Genomic DNA, 24,763 nt, shown 5'->3' with positions numbered 1-24,763 from the left:
ATGTCAATCTGTTTCTCACAAAAAATAGGCCAATAATGAACCGTGAATCGATTGGGAAAACCATTTGGAAAAAAAATCCGATAAAAAAATCGAAAACAGTAAAAACTAAAGTGAAATTGCCGCATGTAAACAAAAAACAACTAGCGAGAAAGCGAATTTTTGTTCAAACACCGATATCTCACTCTACTTTAAAATTATAGCGAAAAAATATCACGCCGCAAAACCACTCGCTTTTTGGCTTCATTTCCATTTTCGGTGTGACCAAAATCACTACTCCAATTTGACTTCAAAAATCATGAAAATGTGTGAACAGATCTTAACATAGCGGGACAAGTCCTGACGTACAACTCAAAGAATTTTCATTGACTAAACACAAAACAAGACCTAGAATGAACGAGTGAATTGGGAAAACCATTTCTACAAAAATCAGATAAAACAAAAAAACAGAAAATTAATGTCAAAATGTCGCTAGCGAGAACAAAAAACCACTACCGAGAAATGTCAATCTGTTTCTCACAAAAAATAGGCCAATAATGAACCGTGAATCGATTGGGAAAACCATTTGGAAAAAAAATCCGATAAAAAAATCGAAAACAGTAAAAACTAAAGTGAAATTGCCGCATGTAAACAAAAAACAACTAGCGAGAAAGCGAATTTTTGTTCAAACACCGATATCTCACTCTACTTTAAAATTATAGCGAAAAAATATCACGCCGCAAAACCACTCGCTTTTTGGCTTCATTTCCATTTTCGGTGTGACCAAAATCACTACTCCAATTTGACTTCAAAAATCATGCAAATGTGTAAACAGATCAGGCAAAAAATCAAAAAATTTCGTCTAAAACTGACCAAAAACCTCAAACTAAATACTTGAAACCTTCAATTTATATCAAAACAAGCCTAAAACTAACACAATACCACATTCAAACCTCATAACCATCAAAAATTGCAAAAGAAATCTGCTTTTAAAAGCCGCAAATGAACAAAAAATATTCGCCCGCTTAGAGAAATTTTTTTCACACATCAATTTCTCGCTCTCTCAAAAACAGCGGTATGAACAAAAACCACTCTCTTTTCGCTCCGCTCTTCACTTTTGTTCAGCACCAAAATCACTCAAATTTTTTCACGCGTTTCATTTCCCGCTTCAAAAATCACTCCAATAAAATTGATTTTTAAAAAAGGACTTCTCCAATACTCCTCTTCGAGTCGTAAAAAAGACAGCGCCCCAATAATACAATCATAATTCTTTGAATTGTAAAAATAGCTTAAATAATAGCCGCTGAGAGGCTGACGGCAGCCATTAAACACCGTTTTTTCACTCTGCTTCATAATTAGGGTAGAAAAATTCACTCCACAAAACCACTCACATTTTTGCTCCACGTCCTCTTTCGACGTGACCAAAATTTTTGAATGATTCATTAATATTATATTGTAAAAATTATATTTAAACCTAGTGTTTCAGAGTTAACAATCCCTTGCACCTTGCATACCTATTCCGGAGTGTTGTCTGAAATGGAGTATTTTAGCACGTAGGTTGAGCGAGTGCTTACCTAAATCAAAATACCAGAAGAGGCACTTGGTGTCACAAGACTCCGATACTGACAGGAAGAGATATCTGCCATCTTCAGACACCGTCACGTGACCCATATAGTCAGGGAAATCGGGGAACTTGGCCATGATGACGTCAGCTGCCTGCTCCTGTCCCAACTGGTGGTAGTAGAGAGTGTGGAATTTGTTAGCAGCTGTGCTGGTGCCAGAGGCACTGCTTCCATCTGCTGGATACCTAAAGCAGAACACTTCGCATATGAAGCAACCTCCAAACAGCTTCTAAGGCATTAATTTATGAATAACCAACTACTATGCTTCTGTCCGTCTACTTCCGAAACAAATTACTATTTTATTATACTTGAGACAATATCCGAAAAAGATGCGTATTATCATTATAGTGTGCAATACCAAGTATACCACGCGAGTATACCAAGTATACCAAGTTCGCTTGAAATTGGACACATTGGAGTCTCGCGGTAATTGCACTGCTATTGCACACCATGAGTATGCTGACACTGATATAAATGATGAATCCATAAACAAAATACAACAAATAATGAACATCATTTCTAACTGAGCTTCAAGCTGTGTCGGGAAAGCTGAATATAGCCCGCATGACCAAAACCTTCTTTTTGCACGCACTGATCTATGATAATCAGCGCATACAGCGAATGATATCAAGATCTTTGCTTTAATAGGTAGCTCGATTCAACTGGGCGGAGAAATTGCAAAATTTGAAATATAGCCAGCAAACTGCTGGAAAATAGCCACCGTTGACCCGCTTGAAGCACATTGGGATTGAAACAGAAAAGGAAATTAAGAGATAGAAATTAACAGATTTTTCTAAGCTTCAAAGTGTTCATATTCGGTTAGGTTCTAAAATTACACCTAATTAAGCTTCTCAACTGAAGGCTCTTAAGCATAATACTACTGTCAGCTAGCAATAGCTTTAATGAACTTTGATAACCTAATGAATTATGACCTATTGAACGGGCTTTATATATTTATCTCGTTTCTTTTGATTTTAATCTTTTGACTATGACCACGTAATTCAGCTTCTAAAACGAAATCTATTAAGCTTAATACCAATGCCAGCTAGCAATCCGCTTTTTGAGCTAATTTTGAATTATTTTGATTTCCCTCTTTTGAAACAGACCGTATTCACTACATTACGTAATTCAATACGTGAAAGAATTCAAAATCCATTAAATTGAAACAGTGAGTGAAGTAAGTCAAGTTTGAAAGTTGACTTATGTAAAACGAAAAACGTGATCAAAAGTTAAAACGAAGCAAAAAAGAGAGCGCCCATATAATAGCCGTTGAAAAGCTGACGGCGGCTATTAATTAGATGCCAACGTCGCTACAAAATTCTGGCGGTTACCAAAAGATTAATCGAAGGCTACTCTGCTTATATTCGAAGCTTCCTGTTGTTTGCACGAAAATTGTCATCAATTTGACCGCATTCACTACAGTACGCAATTCAAGGAAAGGCAGAGCTTAAAATCCATTCAGTTTAAACAGTGAATGAGGTAAGAAAACAGTCAAAAGTGAAAATCGTGACTTATGTACATCAAAAACGTGATCAAAAGGTAAAGCAAATTAAAAACATAGCAGGACAAGTCCTGAGGTACAATTCAAAGAATTTTCATTGACTAAACAAACGACTAGACCTAGAGTGGACTTAGAATGAATTTTGAAAACGATTTCCTAAAAAAAATCAGATAAAAAAACAAAAAAAAAACGGAAAATCAAAGTTAAACTGCCGTATCTGAACAAAAAAAAAACAATAGAAAGGGAAATTTGATTCAAACAGAAAAATTAGGCCTAGAATGAACTATGAATGGATTGGGAAAACAATTAATCTAAAAATCCTGTCCAAAAATCGAAAAACAGTCAAATCAAAGTAAAAGTGCCACATGTGAACAAAAAATCACTAGCGAGAAGGCGAAATTTTGTTCAAACACCGTTTTCTCGCTCTACTATGGAATTAGAAAAAATTAACGCCGCAAAACCATTCAATTTTTCACTCCACTTCCTGTTTTCGTGTGACAAAAATTACTACTCCAATTTGACTTCAAATATCCTGAAAATGTGTGAACAGATCTTAAAAAAAGACAGCACCCCAATTCTTTGAATTGTAAAAGGAAAAGGACAGCGCCTAAGTATTAGCCGTTGAGAGGCTGACGGCGGCTATTAATTCGAGGACAATGTCACTACAAAATTCTGGCGGTTAACAAAAGATTAATCGAAGGCTACTCTGCTTATATTCGAAGCTTCCTCTTGTTTGCACGAAAATCGTCATAGGAAGGAATTCCCGGAAGCTATCTCATTTGCATAAAATAACCTGCTAAACCCCAAGCAACGACATGCCCTACATGTTCTCAAGATCATAGGCGGAGACATGTAATGGGGATGTTCAAAGAGTAATGCTACCATTCACTTCAAATAATTGCCAAATGGCCCTGTATGAACTTCACGTAGGCTGGTCCAACAGGATCTTAAGCTCTTCCTGAGAACCATAGTTTATCAAATTTGGATTCAAATTTGGACCCAAGAGAAGCCAAACGCAACCACCTCTTATCGAGTAGAAACCAATGCACAATGTTCTCTAGTAGACCAAAGGAACTGAAAATCATGACAGAGGAAAAGTATGCAAACAGAGGAACAATTTTGATGATTGGCGGCGACAGAAAAACAACTAGAGATCATTTGAAAATATTTGCAACTTGGCAGCCCCAGGAATCTCAAGAAATTTTCCAAATTACTTAGAAAAATGCCGCTAATTATTCAATAGTAATAGTTTTTTAGACGTAGTTAAAAAATCAGGAGCGCAATAATAGCCGCCTGGAATTGCTGGCGGCTATTATTAAGGTAAAAGACTAATGCAAAATATCAACTAGCAAATGTTAACTTCATTAAATAACTTCATTATTAACTTCATTCCAAATAACACGGGTGTCATTAAATAGGTTTTTCAATATTCTCCAACAAACAAGAAATCGCTCTAATAAACATTTCAGATTTTTAGAAAACGTGCCAATTATTGCAAACAAACGAACCCATAACCTTTTCTTAGAACAAAAATGTAAGTCAAAATGGAGTAATGGTTCAATTGTTCGTAACTTTATTCGAGAATGGAACACACTTCCATTACAATTAACAAAGAAACGTCGAACACCAAATTTAAACAAAAAGTTACAGCGGAAATGCTTGCAAAACACGAAAGAGTTCCAATAGGCAGAAGGGTTGCAGGATTCAAACATATTTTTTATTAAACTATTTTAAGAAAACCGAACCTTAGCTTGTTATGAATTAGAAAATAATAATGTTTGATTAATAAATTTATAACATGTAACATTAACCAAGTGGTTAGATTATTTTACATGTTTCAGATTTTAAAAAACAGTGATTTCAGAAAAGTGGAGCGGAACACTGATATAGTACATACCGGTTATAGAAGAGTCCTTTGCCGTCTTTAGTGAACTTGAGAGAGCTGAACTTGACTCTCTCCAGTTTGTCTGACAGGACTTGGTTGTTTATGGTGTCTTTCACGTGTATTGTTGTCCAATCGGATCCTGCTTCACTCACCGAATAAGCGAACAGAGCACCGTCCTGACTATAAAAACGAACATTCATCGTATCTTGGAGCCAATTGCTATTCATTTACCACTCTAATCTGTAACCACGCAGGGCCATTCCTCAAGCTAAGAAGATTCTTAAGAATGCAGGAGAAGGCTGGCAAAGATGAGATTCGAACTAGCAATTTGAAACGGTCGGGGAGAACTGAATTATCATTATCTAATAGGGTTAGCTGAAATATAGGAAGTAAAAATTAGCATCAGACAAATTAGTCATTTATTAGTTGCAGTATATTCTCCTTTGTCAATTTCTTAGACTTTGATACCTCCAACTGCGTCAATTTCTCGCATTTTTAGACCACTAAGATGGTATACACATATTTTATATACGATGCAGTGATGTCGATTTATATAGAAATTTAATTCTCATGATGCCGCTCTAAAAGAGCTATAATGCTGTGTCTTTAAAATTATATACGATGCAGTGATGTCTCATAGTAGGGGATCACTACTCGTCCATTGGATTGTCCAGCGCGGCTTAAGAGCAAACACCCTTTTTAATTCTCTTAAAAAATGCCTAGTGCGACACCCTCTTGGTCTCTAAAAGGGATAATCAATGCACATACACGTGTATTCGCCAAATCAAAATAGAAAACTTTTTAGTTGGAGAGTAGTGGGATATTTTTTATCTTGATATTAAATTACCTGAATGTATAGCTGTTGATACTGGTGGTGCCGTCTGTTGAGAAGGTGTTGGGATCCAAGAACACTTTCCCCCTCGATGTCAAATCTTTAGTTCGATACAACACAGGCTGATTCTGGAGTCCACTGTTGTGGAAATAGTAGTAGAAATCTCCTCGCCTCATTGGACATCCATATCTCTCATAGTCATACAGCTCAGTCAAGCGAGCTTCGATTTTCTCTCGATCAACATAGCTGTCAATGATTGGGTTAACGATCGCATTCTGCTTTTCTACAAACTCTTTTGTCTCTTCACTTTCCGGGTCTTCAAGCCACCTGTACGGGTCAGCAATGCTATATCCATGCGATGTGATCACATTACTCTCATCTCTCTTGAACTCCGGGTAGTCTTGATGTGTAAGAGGCATTCTCAAGCGTGCTGACCCAATCAAATATCTGCAAATAGATATCCGGCCGGTAATTTTACGACGCATTCAAAAGACTGAAACACTAGCATTAAAAAAGAGAAGTTCTGCTCAATTTTATGCCAAAAACATTTCGTTTCTTTAACCAGCAACATATTAAATTTTTTAATGACATGTTTATGTGTGACAGCAAAATTAGTAGAAAAACATTAATGAATAACTTTTACATTCTTCGTGTTTTATGTATTGTCATCTGAGAGTCAATTATCCGGCCTTCTTCAGTTTTGTTTTTATTAGTTGCTTTTCTATCTCAGGGAATTTAAGAAGTTCCGTATATTAGTGCCTTGTTTTTTCAAAACGATAAGGTACTATTTTTTTTTCCTTATTTAGTTAACGAACATTACAAGTCAATTAGAGGCTAACGAGAAACATAAGTTTGAAGGTCGCCTGAGACATCAGAAAATATCAGAAAAAAATGAAAAACAAACTTTTCACTATGTTTTCTGTTGTTTTTGTCTCCTGTATCGCAAAATTGGTCCATTATGTGAATTTTCCATCAAATCTATTTCTAATACACTAGAAGGCTTGGACGGGCAGAAACTTAGAAAAATAATGAACGGAAAAGTTTTGATCTTTTTCTTAGCTCAAAAAAGTGATAACAAAATGGTTCTACACTTTTTCCTTTCACTCGAACAGTCCATGACATAGACCATTTGTTTTTACTTCAATTTTTTCATGGTTTTTACATTATTGCTTTCCATTTTTGAACAAGTGGAAAACTGATCATCATGTCACCAATTTTCCTCTTTCTTGCCCGAATTGGTTGCAGAGCCTATTTGTTGTGATAAACTTATCGAATAGCTTCGGCTGTTTAATAAGTCTCTTCAGATTAACTGAAATTAAAACATCAAGACGAGATGGTTCATACAAGAAATAACTTCGCAAACAATTCGGGCAAGAGAGGAGGGCAGCAATCATCTTGTGGAGTGTAATGGCACAGGGGTTGATGGGAATGGCTGCATTATTTGGACTAACATCTGGGTGCCGACACTCATCCCCAAAAAATTTTTCACAATTTTTTCCTATGTGGTTTCTGAATTGTCCAGGAATTAGAAAAAAGCGTTGCTCTGCTGTGGAAGACCTGTCTTCAGTCATAGATGCTGACAGCATTGAGCAAAACGGGCGCAGTGAAAACGTGCGGACCTTTGGTGCGGAGGAGCCAGTTGGGGATGTCTTTGCAAAGGTGGTGAATGTAGCTGAGAAGGCCGGGGTCTAATCACTTCAAATTATGTTAGTACATGTCATAGCTTACCAAGTGGTGGTAAGGGCCCAAAGCCGATAATTAACAAATTGTCAGACGTGATACTAAACATCAGTTGAAGAAAAAGAGGAATTTAAAAACAACATATTTGTTAATGACGACCTGACCCCAATTCGTACCAAGATAACTAGTTAATTGAGGAAGAAGTAAAATGTTGGTTATGTTCTTACTGTTAATGAGAAAATTAATGTCTTTATCACTGAGAGATCTGCACAAGTTCCAAAAGTGCGATAATGAGCTATTCTCTGATGTATGTAAGAAAGTAAAAAAGTTTGCTTTTTGAAACATTGGGATATCTGACTCATCAGTTTGCGCATTGACGTTTTTCTTGTATGCTGAACAGTTTCTGAACCGCTGTGGTGACATCAAGCGAAATCCGGGCCCTTAAAATGAATACAAAAACGTTTTCAAAGTGTCGGAGAAGTATAAACAAAAATTACGCGTTGCTCATAACTTTCAGAAAGAATCTGAAAACGTATGCAACTGAAGTCTTTTGTTAAAGACATGGGAAAGAATGCTATTGTGGGTATAACAGAAAAAGGGTTGTTGACAGCAGATAAATTGTTCTTATGGAATGTAGCTCCCAATACTCATGAAGTATTTAGATGTGTTAGAAAAGCAATAACCTCTAAGAAGAAAGGGGTGAAGTAATGCTTTTTGTGCCCTCGAAAAGCATTACTTCACCCCTTTCTTCAGAATGAATTCCTTGGGCAATTATCGACTAACATAAACCATTCACCTTGCGCTTCCATTCCTATCACTCTGTTGGTTGATTATAACAGATTACCTTAATATTCGCGAAAAAGAAAATCTGGACTCGGTAGTTCTACCCGACGGTTTCACAATAGCTAGTCCAAATTTACCTACGCGTGGATGTAAGAAAACGAAACCTCAATGATTACATTTTAGCTGAAAACGTTGCCGATGATAAAAGCTTTTTATTTGACAGTCCTATCAAAACCGAACAATTTGGCTGTATTGTTTACCGGAGTAAACTTTGGAAAAAGAGCATTATATTAAATAGATTCGATAGGAAGAAGTATAATAAAATCTTGTTTCGCAAATCATTGTCGGACATGCAATGGTTCAAAGTATATGAATATTCAAATGCCAGTGATATGTTTAACATGTTTGTCTATCTTCTATCAAGTGCATTGCAAAAGCATGCGCCCCTTAAGAAGGTATTATTAAAGAAAAGAACTCCAAAACTTTTTAAGGAAATGGCGTTGACAAGGAATGCAAAAGTTTAAAGCGTGAACGTCAAACAGCGTATAAGAATTTTAGTTTGAATTCATTGCTAGAAAATTGGTCACTAAACAGTAAGCCTCAAAACAAACTGTCCAATATATTGAAAAACGGAAGTTTTCCTGGAACTGTTTTTCTCCCTTAGTACTGCTTAAGATCGCTGGAGCTTTATTAATAATGTTAGGGGGACAAATAAGCAAGCTGTAAATATTACTGCAGAAAAAAAAACTCCTTCGGTTATATGCTATCTCACGGCGAAAAATTGCAGAATATCTTAATTTTGTGTTCTCAAACCTAAGGCAGAATATGGTTAAGAAAAATGAAAAACAGCATGTTTCAATTTTGGCGATTCATCATTTGATTTTTGGCCAACGTCAGAGAACATTTTGATATCATTAGAGAGCTAAATCTCAACAAGCCCATTGGTCATTGTAAAGAACCGACTTGGGCTACAAATGATGGTAAGCAAATTGTAGCCCCAACCCAACGTTCATTATAAATCAATGCCCTAATTGTTGTTTTTCCTACGATTCTCAAAAGAGCTGCCATAAAACCAATCAATAAACAAAGATGACATCATGGACCATGTACACTATCGTCCTATTTCGATAGCCACATCGTTTTCTAAAACATTAGAAAAGAAGCTTGAACAAACAAATCAAGTTATATTGAGAGGTAGGAAAATACTATCACTGCTTCAATTTGGATTTCGACGTATGGCATCAGCACAAGATGCTATTTTATTTTTCATTGAATCAAGAAATTGATAATGGTAATATTGTTCATGCCGTTTTGCTCGATTTACTAGAGCTTTTGACTCATTATCGCACAAAATCCTTCGCGAAAATTAGAATCTCTAAACTTTTCAACTTCTTCATTGCAGGTCATCAAATGTTTTCCTACGGATCGCATACAACCAGTTTTTGTTAAGGGAGTTGTGTCAAATTGTATTGAGCTAAAGCAATGAGTTCCTCCGGGGACAGTTTCAGGACCACGTCTTTTCAATTTATATATAAATGACCTCCCAGAGCAAGTAAGAGAAACTGACAAGCTTTTGCAGTAGGTTCAGATATTGCTTTTTTTCAGAAAAACATTAAACGTTTGAAAACTTACTTTTGTATCATTGGGTTAAACTTGTATGCCAAAACACTGAGATTATTACGTTCGCTCGCAAAACTGATAACAGGCTCAACGATTCTTAGACTAGTTGTAGGAAAAGCAAAAGTAAAAAAGAATCTAATTGGTGTTACCATAGACCTTTGCTTTTAAACACAAGTGAAAAATTATGAAAAATATGGCTGTTGGTATCAAAATTATTGAAACTGTACAACATAGATTTCAAACCAAAGTATTCATCATTCTTTCTCACGCACTTTTCATTAGTCATTTAGAGTACTCTGCTTTATGTCTCTTTCAAATCAGTTCTACTTTGTTGCTTCCATTGGAGAAACAGATGAATTGGATTTGAAGTGTATTTTTCTTTCTAGTATGAAGTCGTCAACTGAATTAAGAAAACACAAAAATGTAATCGGTATAAGACAGCTGATCGCGTTGAAAAATTTAACGTACTACATCCAATACATTAGGAAAATTAAAAGGGCCTTTCAACAACAGCTTCAACGTGTTGCTCCATGATAAATAGCTTTGGACAAGAAGACCGAGATCTTCGAGATCCGCGTTATTAAAACTAAAAGAACAATTCTCAAGATTAAAATTTATGTCAAGTCGAGTTGAGTGAATTTATATAACATAGCTGGCAGATTGCCAGAAAATAGCCGCAATAGATTCGTAGATCGGCAGTCTAAAAAAACAGTAAAAAAGACAGACCAAAAAAATTCGTCTTCTCATTGAGGGCTGATCTGTTATATTTTGATTGAAAATGTGTATAAGTTATTGCTGCCTCTATTAGCTGATCTCTAATAACCTTCATTTAGAGTGACACACACCCATTTGACCTTATCTCTTTGAATTGAAGGAAATAAAAGTCAATTTCAAAGTGAGGAAGTCATTTTTGAGAGTGAGGTAAGTCAAATGTGACCAAAAATTTAATCACGCGCATGAACAAACAAACTCGCTCCACTAAGAGCGAAAAATGACGTCACACATGCAATTCAGTTGAAATTGCATGAACGAATGAACAAAAAGTGGCTGTGACGTCATATGGTCGTAACAAAAATCATGACAACGAAATAAAAAAATCCAAGAGAAGGCCAATAATAGCCCCAGCTATCGCTGTGCGGCTATTAATAAGTCAAGTTGAGCTCGATAGTCAACACCCAAAGATTCATGGTTAAAAAAAAGGTTCCAATCATCAGCAAACAGCTGAACAGTGGAATGAAGAACAACGTTCGGCCCTAATATGGAACTCTAAGTTGCATAGGAGTTTTAAAATAAGAGCTAAAAGTTCCATACCATCTTGAGTAAAACATTTCGGCATTGTGCCAGCTCAGCACTCTAATATTTTACCAAATAAATCAGCGGCTACTATTTAGAACAAAGGAGAAAAACGAATTCTAGATCTCAAATAGATTTAATTCCTATTTTCAAGTACACTTCAAGTGCTATAGGAAAGAGTTCGAGTGCTCCGACCTATTGCAACCAGATTCGGTCGGGAAAGGTTTAACTAAAATCACGTGTCGTACCTCAAATAACGTCAATAGATATTTTATACCACTAGAGTCACTGACGATTTTTTTCAAATTACACCAACTTCGGTGCACATTTCATTTGAATTTTAGTAGTGAAGACTGTTGGCGAATCCTGATATTCGTTTCTCGGGTGCTCTTCGCCATTACTGTCACTGTCACCGACGTATTCATTTTCTGAATCTTCCCATAAATCATATAATCTTAGCGGAACGACGTAAATGATGTCCAACGGGTCAGAAACCTGAATCTCTTCATTTTGCGACCACCAATGGTAGTTGAGATCAAACCAATCGTCACCATGAGTTTACTTGACACGTTTTTAATTTGATAGAAAAAAATTTCGAACATTCAATTTTAGCTTCAACATGGAGCTCCAAGACAAATCAATTTGCACAATACGACCAAGATCTTCAACAGATTTTTTCATATTCAGGATTGAATTACCCAGAAGAACTTGCATCTTAGGCGCGTTATTAAAACAAATATGGCATTTTTCAAGATTAAAATTCATGTTTTGGTAACTCCATCGGTATACCGAATATAAGTCGCTGTATACCGAATATACCACTAGAGTCACTGATACATATTTCCTAATTACACCAATTTCGTCGCACATTTCATTTGAATTTAAGTAGTGAAGACTATGGTGAATTCTGATATTCGTTTCTCCAATTGTCTTCACCATTAATGTCAACCGGATGATCCTGCATCTTAAGCGTTATTAAAACTAATAATATGAAACTTCTCAAGATTAAAATTCATATTTTCGTAACTCCATCGGTATACCGAATCTAAGTCAAGTTCAGCTCGATAGTCGTCACCCAATCGTTCATGATAAAAAAAATTGTCAAATCATCAGTAAAAGGGTAAACAGTGGAATGAAAAACAAAGTTCGGCAGGTCGTTTAAATACAAGCAATAGCAGTGGCCCTAATAGGGAACCCAAAGTTGTATCGAATGTGTAGAATAAGAGACAAAAGTTTTATAGTATCTTGAGAAAATGGGGCATTGTGAAAGCTCAGCCCTCTGAATTAAAATCTTACTTTGAAAGCTCAAGTGTTTACATTTAGAAAAAAGAAAACAGGAAAAAACTGAATTCCAACTCTCGAATAGTTTTGATTACAAATTCCAAGCAAACTTTGAGTGTTATAGGCAAGAGTTATCGCCAAAAACACTTTTTTCAACTGCTACATAATTTCTTCAAACGTTCATTCTAGCTTCAACGTGCTGCTCCAAGATAAATCGCTTTGCACAATAAGACCAAGATCTTCAACAGATTTTTTCATATTCAGGATTGAATTACCCAGAAGAACTTGCATCTTAGGCGCGTTATTAAAACAAATATGGCATTTTTCAAGATTAAAATTCATGTTTTCGTAACTCCATCGGTATACCGAATCTAAGTCAAGTTCAGCTCGATAGTCGTCACCCAATCGTTCATAAAAAAAATTTGTCAAATCATCAGTAAAAGGGTAAACAGTGGAATGAAAAACAAAGTTCGGCAGGTCGTTTAAATACAAGCAATAACAGTGGCCCTAATAGGGAACCCAAAGTTGTATCGAATGTGTAGAATAAGAGACAAAAGTTTTATAGTATCTTGAGAAAATGGGGCATTGTGAAAGCTCAGCACTCTGAATTAAAATCTTACTTTGAAAGCTCAAGTGTTTACATTTAGAAAAAATAAAACAGGGAAAAACTGAATTCCAACTCTCGAATAGTTTTGATTACAAATTCCAAGCAAACTTTGAGTGTTATAGGCAAGAGTTATCGCCAAAAACACTTTTTTCAACTGCTACATAATTTCTTCAAACGTTCATTCTAGCTTCAACGTGCTGCTCCAAGATAAATCGCTTTGCACAATAAGACCAAGATCTTCAACAGATTTTTTCATATTCAGGATTGAATTACCCAGAAGAACTTGCATCTTAGGCGCGTAATTAAAACAAATATGGCATTTTTCAAGATTAAAATTCATGTTTTGGTAACTCCATCGGTATACCGAATCTAAGTCAAGTTCAGCTCGATAGTCGTCACCCAATCGTTCATAAAAAAAATTTGTCAAATCATCAGTAAAAGGGTAAACAGTGGAATGAAAAACAAAGTTCGGCAGGTCGTTTAAATACAAGCAATAACAGTGGCCCTAATAGGGAACCCAAAGTTGTATCGAATGTGTAGAATAAGAGACAAAATTTTTATAGTATCTTGAGAAAATGGGGCATTGTGAAAGCTCAGCACTCTGAATTAAAATCTTACTTTGAAAGCTCAAGTGTTTACATTTAGAAAAAATAAAACAGGGAAAAACTGAATTCCAACTCTCGAATAGTTTTGATTACAAATTCCAAGCAAACTTTGAGTGTTATAGGCAAGAGTTATCGCCAAAAACACTTTTTTCAACTGCTACATAATTTCTTCAAACGTTCATTCTAGCTTCAACGTGCTGCTCCAAGATAAATCGCTTTGCACAATAAGACCAAGATGTTCAACAGATTTTTTCATATTCAGGATTGAATTACCCAGAAGAACTTGCATCTTCGGCGCGTTATTAAAACAAATATGGCATTTTCCAGATTAAAATTCATGTTTTCGTAACTCCACCGGCATATCGGATCTAAGTCAAGTTGAGCTCGATAGTCATCGCCCAATTGTTCATGATTAAAAAAGCTTCAAATCATCATTAAAATGTGGAATGAAAAACAAAGTTCGGCAGGTCGTTTAAATACAAGCAATAGCAGTGGCCCTAATAGGGAACCCAAAGTTGTATCGAATGTGTAGAATAAGAGACAAAAGTTTTATAGTATCTTGAGAAAATGGGGCATTGTGAAAGCTCAGCCCTCTGAATTAAAATCTTACTTTGAAAGCTCAAGTGTTTACATTTAGAAAAAAGAAAACAGGAAAAAACTGAATTCCAACTCTCGAATAGTTTTGATTACAAATTCCAAGCAAACTTTGAGTGTTATAGGAAAGAGTTATCGCCAAAAACACTTTTTTCAACTGCTACATAATTTCTTCAAACGTTCATTCTAGCTTCAACGTGCTGCTCCAAGATAAATCGCTTTGCACAATAAGACCAAGATCTTCAACAGATTTTTTCATATTCAGGATTGAATTACCCAGAAGAACTTGCATCTTCGGCGCGTTATTAAAACAAATATGGCATTTTTCCAGATTAAAATTCATGTTTTCGTAACTCCACCGGCATATCGGATCTAAGTCAAGTTGAGCTCGATAGTCATCGCCCAATTGTTCATGATTAAAAAAGCTTCAAATCATCATTAAAATGTGGAATGAAAAACAAAGTTCGGCAGGTCGTTTAAATACAAGCAATAACAGTGGCCCTAATAGGGAACCCAAAGTTGTATCGAATGTGTAGAATATGAGACAAAAGTTTTATAGTATCTTGAGAAAATGGGGCATTGTGAAAGCTCAGCACTCTGAATTAAAATCTTACTTTGAAAGCTCAAGTGTTTACATTTAGAAAAAATAAAACAGGGAAAAACTGAATTCCAACTCTCGAATAGTTTTGATTACAAATTCCAAGCAAACTTTGAGTGTTATAGGCAAGAGTTATCGCCAAAAACACTTTTCTCAACTGCTACATAATTTCGTCAAACGTTCATTCTAGCTTCAACGTGCTGCTCCAAGATAAATCGCTTTGCACAATAAGACCAAGATCTTCAATAGATTTTTTCATATTCAGGATTGAATTACCCAGAAGAACTTGCATCTTAGGCGCGATATTAAAACAAATATGGCAATTTTTAAGATTAAAATTCATGTTTTGGTAACTCCATCGGTATACCGAATCTAAGTCAAGTTCAGCTCGATAGTCGTCACCCAATCGTTCATAAAAAAAATTTGTCAAATCATCAGTAAAAGGGTAAACAGTGGAATGAAAAACAAAGTTCGGCAGGTCGTTTAAATACAAGCAATAACAGTGGCCCTAATGGGGAACCCAAAGTTGTATCGAATGTGTAGAATAAGAGACAAAAGTTTTATAGTATCTTGAGAAAATGGGGCATTGTGAAAGCTCAGCACTATGAATTAAAATCTTACTTTAAAGCTCAAGTGTTTACATTTAGAAAAAATAAAACAGGGAAAAACTGAATATCAACTCTCGAATAGTTTTGATTACAAATTCCAAGCAAACTTTGAGTGTTATAGGCAAGAGTTATCGCCAAAAACACTTTTTTTCAACTGCTACATAATTTCTTCAAACGTTCATTCTAGCTTCAACGAGCTGCTCCAAGATAAATCGCTTTGCACAATAAGACCAAGATCTTCAACAGATTTTTTCATATTCAGGATTGAATTACCCAGAAGAACTTGCATCTTCGGCGCGTTATTAAAACAATGATGGCATTTTTCCAGATTAAAATTCATGTTTTCGTATCTCCACCGGCATATCGGATCTAAGTCAAGTTGAGCTCGATAGTCATCGCCCAATTGTTCATGATTAAAAAAGCTTCAAATCATCATTAAAAAGTGGAATGAAAAACAAAGTTCGGCAGGTCGTTTAAATACAAGCAATAACAGTGGCCCTAATAGGGAACCCAAAGTTGTATCGAATGTGTAGAATATGAGACAAAAGTTTTATAGTATCTTGAGAAAATGGGGCATTGTGAAAGCTCAGCACTCTGAATTAAAATCTTACTTTGAAAGCTCAAGTGTTTAGATTTAGAAAAAATAAAACAGGGAAAAACTGAATTCCAACTCTCGAATAGTTTTGATTACAAATTCCAAGCAAACTTTGAGTGTTATAGGCAAGAGTTATCGCCAAAATCACTTTTCTCAACTGCTACATAATTTCTTCAAACGTTCATTCTAGCTTCAACGTGCTGCTCCAAGATAAATCGCTTTGCACAATAACACCAAGATCTTCAACAGATTTTTTCATATTCAGGATTGAATTACCCAGAAGAACTTGCATCTTAGGCGCGTTATTAAAACAAATATGGCATTTTTCCAGATTAAAATTCATGTTTTCGTAACTCCACCGGCATATCGGATCTAAGTCAAGTTGAGCTCGATAGTCATCGCCCAATTGTTCATGATTAAAAAAGCTTCAAATCATCATTAAAAAGTGGAATGAAAAACAACGTTCGGCAGATCGTTTATGAACATAGGCAATAACAGTGGCCCTAATATGGAACCCAAAGTTGTATTGAAGTTGTAGAATAAGAGGAAAAAGTTTTCATGGTATCTCAAGAAAAAAAGCGGCATTGTGACAGCTCAGCACTCTGAATTATAATCTTACTTTAAAAGCTCATGGGTTAATATTTAGAACAGAAAAAAATGGAGAAAAACGGAATTCTAACTCTCAGTTTGATTCCAATTTCCAAGCGAACTTCGACCGCTATAGGAAAGAGTTATCGCCAAAAGCCGCACCAAATCCGTCACTTTTTGCAAATCTTTTACATAATTTCTTCTCTATACTTTAGATTACCTTGTGCCTCTACAAGTATTCCGAGAGTAAGCAACTTGGTCAAAATTTCAAATTCATACGATCATTAAAGTACACAATAGTAATAAAAACATTTCTGACCAACGTTGGAAGAATTGCTCTCGGACGATTAGTGGGAGCTCTAACCTATTGCGGCCTGCTTCAGTCGGGGAGGGGGTAACTAAAATTATTGAGCGCTTCAAATGACGTCAGTAGATATTATATACCGCTAGTCACTAATAAATTTTAAAAAGGAAAACTAGACCAATTTCGGCGCACTTTTCAATTGACTTTTAGTGGTGAACTGCCGCCACTTGAGTTCAGCTGCTTGAAAATTGTGAATGATAATTTTAAATCACGCAAAACGAAAAAATAAAGGGCGCAAAAGTCACTCGAAAAGACAAATCGGTCAAGGAAAAATTTTGCATAAAAAAGATCAACACGTTTACAATAATAGCTTCAAACTTCGTTCGAGAGCAAATAAACAGCTGAAAACCAGTAATTAAAGATTCTTATTCAAACATTCCTTTAGTCAGAAAGTGAATGATCGGACTGAACGTGGTCAGAATAACGATCGAAGAAGTCTGTTGGGTCATGAAAAAAGCCATACTGGGTGTTGTCATAATCACTGATATAATTGCCACCATCAGCATTCCAATTACGGTGTCTCAAGACGTGCCTGCTCTGGGAAAAGCTATCATCCGATTGTGAAGATTCGCTAAGACTATAGGGTGAATCCGGATAATCGTTCCTCCAATTGTCTTCATCATTACTGTCACTGTCACCAACGTTCTCATTTTCTGAATCTTCCAATAAATCATGTGAGCTTAGCGGAGCGACGTAAAGGATGTCCAGCGGGTCAAAAGCTTGAATTTCTTCGCCATGCGACCAGCAATGGTAGTAGAGATCAAACAAATCGTCACCATCAGAATTGTAGCAAGCAGAGCTGGAAGGCTCCTCGCTGATATTTAGCTTATCTCTCATTAGCTTGAGTCCGTTGCAGCTCAATAAATCCGAATCAGACTGGACGTTAGAGAGATCATTGCTATTCAGAGGTGTATTTCCTGCTACTTCTATCAACTCAATATTCTCTCCCACTTTTCGCCTTTTTGATACAGACACGGACCTGCAATTTTTGCTGTGAGAATCCAATACATGCTTATTCATACCGTCATTTCCACTTTTAGTCAAGGAACGTTTCTTTCTCACAGGAGAATCGATCTGACTCAGTGTCAATTCTATCGAGCTGTCATCAGTAGCGTGACCAACATATTTGAATATAACGGAGTCACTAACCTCAGAGCCATCAAGTTTGGGCTTTTTACACTGCACAGCAATCGTTTCAGGTCGATCTTCAGATTGCCTACGTTTGAATCTGAGTATACTATACGAACTGTTCATGAGGAACTGAAAAAAATATAAAAAGGTATGATCCACCCCACTACGAAACATCACAGCGGCGGCATAGTAGTAGTAAAAGTAATAGTAGTAATAGACGTAGTGTATAAAAAGTGATATTCAGCCAATAAAAAAATTCTTCAAAATTGCTGCCTTTAAAGTTATTTTTTTAAATAATGGACCTTTTCGGCGTATTTTTTTGTAATTTATTTCTTTCTCAAATCTGGCTTACAACAGCCATTCCGAAACACTTATGACTTATAAGAAAAACAATTATTATAAATATTACCCCGAATGTAGTGTAAATTCAATCGCCATTAAGATCAAAGGATTTGTCAATTGAAAATTAATTTGATTTAAAAAACGAACGTTTTCCAACACTGCGTTCATCGTCAGGCTTGCTTAAAACTGATTTTACAATCGAATAATGATTTAAAACTTATATAGCCTTGCCGAATTCTACAAAAATCTCAACGAATTTTTGAAATTATTTACAGTTATAATAACAATTACAACAATTTAATTACATGTAACTCATCAAAATATCTTAATTGCCGTATTTTTGCAATTCCCGGTTATTTTAATTTCAATTCCTGAAAAGGAGTTTTTACTTTCATTCAAATGTTGTTTCCCTTTTAGTAGTTGCGGTTAACAAAATTTCGAAAAAACGTATCAGAATAATTTTTGAATTTCAAAAGTCACATTTTTTGTATTTGAACTAATACTTCAACATCGAACATCACAGCGAACATCACCACTACGAAACATCACAGCGGCGGCATAGTAGTAGTAAAAGTAATAGTAGTAATAGACGTAGTGTATAAAAAGTGATATTCAGCCAAAAAAAAAATTCTTCAAAATTGCTGCCTTTAAAGTTTTTTTTAAATAATGGACCTTTTCGGCGTATTTTTTTGTAATTTATTTCTTTCTCAAATCTGGCTTACAACAGCCATTCCGAAACACTTATGACTTATAAGAAAAACAATTATTATAAATATTACCCCGAATGTAGTGTAAATTCAATCGCCATTAAGATCAAAGGATTTGTCAATTGAAAATTAATTTGATTTAAAAAACGAACGTTTTCCAACACTGCGTTCATCGTCAGGCTTGCTTAAAACTGATTTTACAATCGAATAATGATTTAAAACTTATATAGCCTTGCCGAATTCTACAAAAATCTCAACGAATTTTTGAAATTATTTACAGTTATAATAACAATTACAACAATTTAATTACATGTAACTCACTCATCAAAATATCTTAATTGCCGTATTTTTGCAATTCCCGGTTATTTTAATTTCAATTCCTGAAAAGGAGTTTTTACTTTCATTCAAATGTTGTTTCCTTTTTAGTAGTTGCGGTTAACAAAATTTCGAAAAAACGTATCAGAATAATTTTTGAATTTCAAAAGTCACATTTTTTGTATTTGAACTAATACTTCAACATGTATTCCCGCTCCCGGTACTAGTCGCCCGTATTTACTTGCGGTTTCTACTTTTTGATGTAGATCGCTTCTATTGTCATTAATTTTTCAACCCCGCGACAAGTATCGACCTTGACCCACTCAATAATACGCGCTGTACCACAACATTCGACGAGTGGTTGTCGCCCAGGGGAATCTTTTTTTTGATGTTCCGAAATTCTAAAGGTAATATGTTGGCTAGTTTGGCCATTATATGGAATTTCAGCCATTACATGTAACTTTATATATCACATGCAATTTTTGGTTTTTATTGAAAGATGATTTCAGGGTGGGCAAACAATTTTCTAATTTTCTTCCTGTGAAATTGATTTAAATATCAAACAGTTTTTTCAGTCTACTTGCAAACGTATCAGTGATTTTTCTTCTCTATTGAACAAAAAGGTCGGTTTAGTCTCATTTTTGTTGAGACTTTTAATTGTTTTCAGATAATGTTCATGTTTAAGGGCTTTTGATGGAACCTTTCCTTTCTTGAGTGTATTTTGTCCAACGTTTGATTAACAGTTCTTCAAGACCGGTTAGTTGGATACTGATAATCAGTCTAGATCTCCTGATTTTGCTTGCCACCAATCATTGGTTTTATTCAAAATATTATGTGCAATCCCTTGAAACATATTTTTTTCATGTTGTAACAGTGCACATTTACGGAAACTCAAATGAATGCCGGTATCAGTAGAACTGTTATGCCAATTACAGCTAATTGGTCTTTCATAGTTTACGTTTATGTTCAGATCTGGCAACGACAGTTCCCCATCAGCGTTGGTTGTCTCAAGAGTGAACTCTATGTTTTTGTGGAGAGAATTCGCATACTCAATGTACTCCAGAGGGTTCCCGTTAACAGTGCACACCCGTTCATCTGCGTACCTGACAAATACTTTTAATTCCTGTTTCTCCTTCGTTGTACATTTTTCTGCACAATAGAAACAGATTCATACAATATACTGCATGCTTTTATACTCCGCAACAGTAATACCATGCCATATTGCATGAAAACAGTTTTCATGTGATTTGCACCCAGCTCCTTTCCCTCAAAGAGTAACCCGTCGGTCACAATCAATGCACATTCCCTTCATGTCAGAGTTTTGTTCTCCCTTCTCTTATTTGGTTTTTATGATTTTTCAAAAGATTTCACCCACAAATTTGCCAGAATTACCGTTGGTGAAGCACCCATGACAAAACCGTCAAAATCCGGATAATCGTTCCTCCAATTGTCTTCATCATTACTGTCACTGTCACCAACGTTCTCATTTTCTGAATCTTCCAATAAATCATGTGAGCTTAGCGGAGCGACGTAAAGGATGTCCAGCGGGTCAAAAGCTTGAATTTCTTCGCCATGCGACCAGCAATGGTAGTAGAGATCAAAAAAATCGTCACCATCAGAATTGTAGCAAGCAGAGCTGGAAGGCTCCTCGCTGATATTTAGCTTATCTCTCATTAGCTTGAGTCCGTTGCAGCTCAATAAATCCGAATAAGACTGGACGTTAGAGAGATCATTGCTATTCAGAGGTGTATTTCCTGCTACTTCTATCAACTCAATATTCTCTCCCACTTTTCGCCTTTTTGATACAGAGACGGACCTGCAATTTTTGCTGTGAGAATCCAATACATGCTTATTCATACCGTCATTTCCACTTTTAGTCAAGGAACGTTTCTTTCTCACAGGAGAATCGATCTGACTCAGTGTCAATTCTATCGAGCTGTCATCAGTAGCGTGACCAACATATTTGAATATAACGGAGTCACTAACCTCAGAGCCATCAAGTTTGGGCTTTTTACACTGCACAGCAATCGTTTCAGGTCGATCTTCAGATTGCCTACGTTTGAATCTGAGTATACTATACGAACTGTTCATGAGGAACTGAAAAAAATATAAAAAGGTATGATCCACCCCACTACGAAACATCACAGCGGCGGCATAGTAGTAGTAAAAGTAATAGTAGTAATAGACGTAGTGTATAAAAAGTGATATTCAGCCAATAAAAAAATTCTTCAAAATTGCTGCCTTTAAAGTTATTTTTTTAAATAATGGACCTTTTCGGCGTATTTTTTTGTAATTTATTTCTGTCTCAAATCTGGCTTACAACAGCCATTCCGAAACACTTATGACTTATAAGAAAAACAATTATTATAAATATTACCCCAAATGTAGTGTAAATTCAATCGCCATTAAGATCAAAGGAATTGTCAATTGAAAATTAATGTGATTTAAAAAACGAACGGTTTCCAACACTGCGTTCATCGTCAGGCTTGCTTAAAACTGATTTTACAATCGAATAATGATTTAAAACTTATATAGCCTTGCCGAATTCTACAAAAATCTCAACGAATTTTTGAAATTATTTACAGTTATAATAACAATTACAACAATTTAATTACATGTAACTCATCAAAATATCTTAATTGCCGTATTTTTGCAATTCCCGGTTATTTTAATTTCAATTCCTGAAAAGGAGTTTTTACTTTCATTCAAATGTTGTTTCCCTTTTAGTAGTTGCGGTTAACAAAATTTCGAAAAAACGTATCAGAATAATTTTTGAATTTCAAAAGTCACATTTTTTGTATTTGAACTAATACTTCAACATCGAACATCACCACTACGAAACATCACAGCGGCGGCATAGTAGTAGTAAAAGTAATAGTAGTAATAGACGTAGTGTATAAAAAGTGATATTCAGCCAATAAAAAAATTCTTCAAAATTGCTGCCTTTAAAGTTATTTTTTTAAATAATGGACCTTTTCGGCGTATTTTTTTGTAATTTATTTCTTTCTCAAATCTGGCTTACAACAGCCATTCCGAAACACTTATGACTTATAAGAAAAATAATTATTATAAATATTACCCCAAATGTAGTGTAAATTCAATCGCCATTAAGATCAAAGGAATTGTCAATTGAAAATTAATTTGATTTAAAAAACGAACGTTTTTCAACACTGCGTTCATCGTCAGGCTTGCTTAAAACTGATTTTACAATCGAATAATGATTTAAAACTTATATAGCCTTGCCGAATTCTACAAAAATCTCAACGAATTTTTGAAATTATTTACAGTTATAATAACAATTACAACAATTTAATTACATGTAACTCATCAAAATATCTTAATTACCGTATTTTTGCAATTCCCGGTTATTTTAATTTCAATTCCTGAAAAGGAGTTTTTACTTTCATTCAAATGTTGTTTCCCTTTTAGTAGTTGCGGTTAAAAAAATTTCGAAAAAACGTATCAGAATAATTTTTGAATTTCAAAAGTCACATTTTTTGTATTTGAACTAATACTTCAACATCACTTCCCGCTCCCGGTACTAGTCGCCCGTATTTACTTGCGGTTTCTACTTTTTGATGTAGATCGCTTCTATTGTCATTAGTTTTTCAACCCCGCGACAAGTATCGACATTGACCCACTCAATAATACGCGCTGTACCACAACATTCGACGAGTGGTTGTCGCCCAGGGGAATCTTTTTTTTTATGTTCCGAAATTCTAAAGGTAATATGTCGGCTAGTTTGGCCATTATATGGAATTTCAGCCATTACATGTAACTTTATATATCACATGCAATTTCTGATTTTTATTGAAAGATGATTTCAGGGTGGGCAAACAATTTTCTAATTTTCTTCCTGTGAAATTGATTTAAATATCAAACAGTTTTTTCAGTCTACTTGCAAACGTATCAGTGATTTTTCTTCTCTATTGAACAAAAAGGTCAGTTTAGTCTCATTTTTGTTGAGACTTTTAATTGTTTTCAGATAATGTTCATGTTTAAGGGCTTTTGATGGAACCTTTCCTTTCTTGAGTGTATTTTGTCCAACGTTTGATTAACAGTTCTTCAAGACCGGTTAGTTGGATACTGATAATCAGTCTAGATCTCCTGATTTTGCTTGCCACCAATCATTGGTTTTATTCAAAATATTATGTGCAATCCCTTGAAACATATTTTTTTCATGTTGTAACAGTGCACATTTACGGAAACTCAAATGAATGCCGGTATCAGTAGAACTGTTATGCCAATTACAGCTAATTGGTCTTTCATAGTTTACGTTTATGTTCAGATCTGGCAACGACAGTTCCCCATCAGCGTTGGTTGTCTCAAGAGTGAACTCTATGTTTTTGTGGAGAGAATTCGCATACTCAATGTACTCCAGAGGGTTCCCGTTAACAGTGCACACCCGTTCATCTGCGTACCTGACAAATACTTTTAATTCCTGTTTCACCTTCGTTGTACATTTTTCTGCACAATAGAAACAGATTCATACAATATACTGCATGCTTTTATATTCCGCAACAGTAATGCCATGCCATATTGCATGAAAACAGTTTTCATGTGATTTGCACCCAGCTCCTTTCCCTCAAAGAGTAACCCGTCGGTCACAATCAATGCACATTCCCTTCATGTCAGAGTTTTGTTCTCCCTTCTCTTATTTGGTTTTTATGATTTTTCAAAAGATTTCACCCACAAATTTGCCAGAATTACCGTTGGTGAAGCACCCATGACAAAACCGTCAAATAGTATGTACCACATTTTATAACACTTAAACTAGCATTCGTTACGGATAGTCTCAAAAGGCTCTTCTTAGCCGACCTCAGAATCTCGGGAACCTTGTCACTGGAGTACAGTTCCCTAGGCTCATTTTCAATTGCCTCCTCAACTGGTAAATTGGTGGAAAAGCTCTTGACATCGAAAGATACTGTTCATCTTCCTCCAGATTGGTATCCTGCAAAAGGGCACTGGTATCGTTTGATTTAGTCTCAATCTTTGCCCCTGGTAACCTCTGAAAAAAGGGAGACAGAAAATTATTGAGGTTCTCCTATTTGCTCACGGGTTTTGCTAGAACAGTCCGAAGCCGAGTACCGTTTTTTATGAAGTTTAGCAAGTCCATAAAGCCTGGACGGTTGCGATCCAATTGTTCTGTGCCTGTGATAAATCTTCTCGCTTATTTTTCCCTGCTTCATTAGTTGAGGCAAACTGCTATTTATCTGCTTCCCAGTTTTACGGTTAG

General features: G+C 35.5%; 2 protein-coding genes across 4 annotated transcripts in view; both read right to left on the bottom strand.

The window, feature by feature from the left end:
• LOC142349897 (prolyl endopeptidase-like) overlaps window positions 1-6,325 on the bottom strand; it is a 31,668-nt gene extending 25,343 nt beyond the window's left edge. Inside the window, exons 1-3 of the mRNA XM_075401743.1 lie at window positions 5,832-6,325; window positions 4,997-5,164; window positions 1,551-1,783 (exon numbers count right to left, since the gene is read on the bottom strand). Coding sequence (XP_075257858.1) covers window positions 1,551-1,783; window positions 4,997-5,164; window positions 5,832-6,301 — 871 coding nt within the window. The 5' untranslated portion in view covers window positions 6,302-6,325. The remainder of the gene's footprint in view (window positions 1-1,550; window positions 1,784-4,996; window positions 5,165-5,831) is intronic.
• Window positions 6,326-11,309: 4,984 nt separating this feature from the next.
• On the bottom strand, window positions 11,310-18,312 carry LOC142349876 (uncharacterized). Of its 3 annotated transcripts, none has more exons than XM_075401702.1 (2): window positions 17,439-18,312; window positions 11,310-11,598 (listed from the first exon to the last, which is right to left on the bottom strand). In XM_075401702.1, the coding sequence occupies exons 1-2, from the start codon at window positions 18,284-18,286 to the stop codon at window positions 11,499-11,501; spliced, it is 948 nt and encodes a 315-aa protein (XP_075257817.1). In that variant the 5' UTR covers window positions 18,287-18,312; the 3' UTR covers window positions 11,310-11,498. The 3 variants fall into 3 exon arrangements, 2 of the variants coding, with proteins under 2 accessions (XP_075257817.1, XP_075257818.1); XM_075401703.1 differs by having other exon boundaries at window positions 11,310-11,592; XR_012760853.1 differs by lacking the exon at window positions 11,310-11,598 and adding an exon at window positions 16,130-16,645 and having other exon boundaries at window positions 17,200-18,312.
• Between the last annotated feature and the right edge of the window lie 6,451 nt (window positions 18,313-24,763).

Source organism: Convolutriloba macropyga, chromosome 11 (assembly GCF_964194025.1).
Source record: "Convolutriloba macropyga chromosome 11, txConMacr16.3, whole genome shotgun sequence".
NCBI classification, from domain to species: domain Eukaryota; kingdom Metazoa; phylum Xenacoelomorpha; order Acoela; family Convolutidae; genus Convolutriloba; species Convolutriloba macropyga.
Note: the sequence above shows the minus strand (reverse complement) of the source record. Positions and strands in the feature narration are given on the sequence as shown.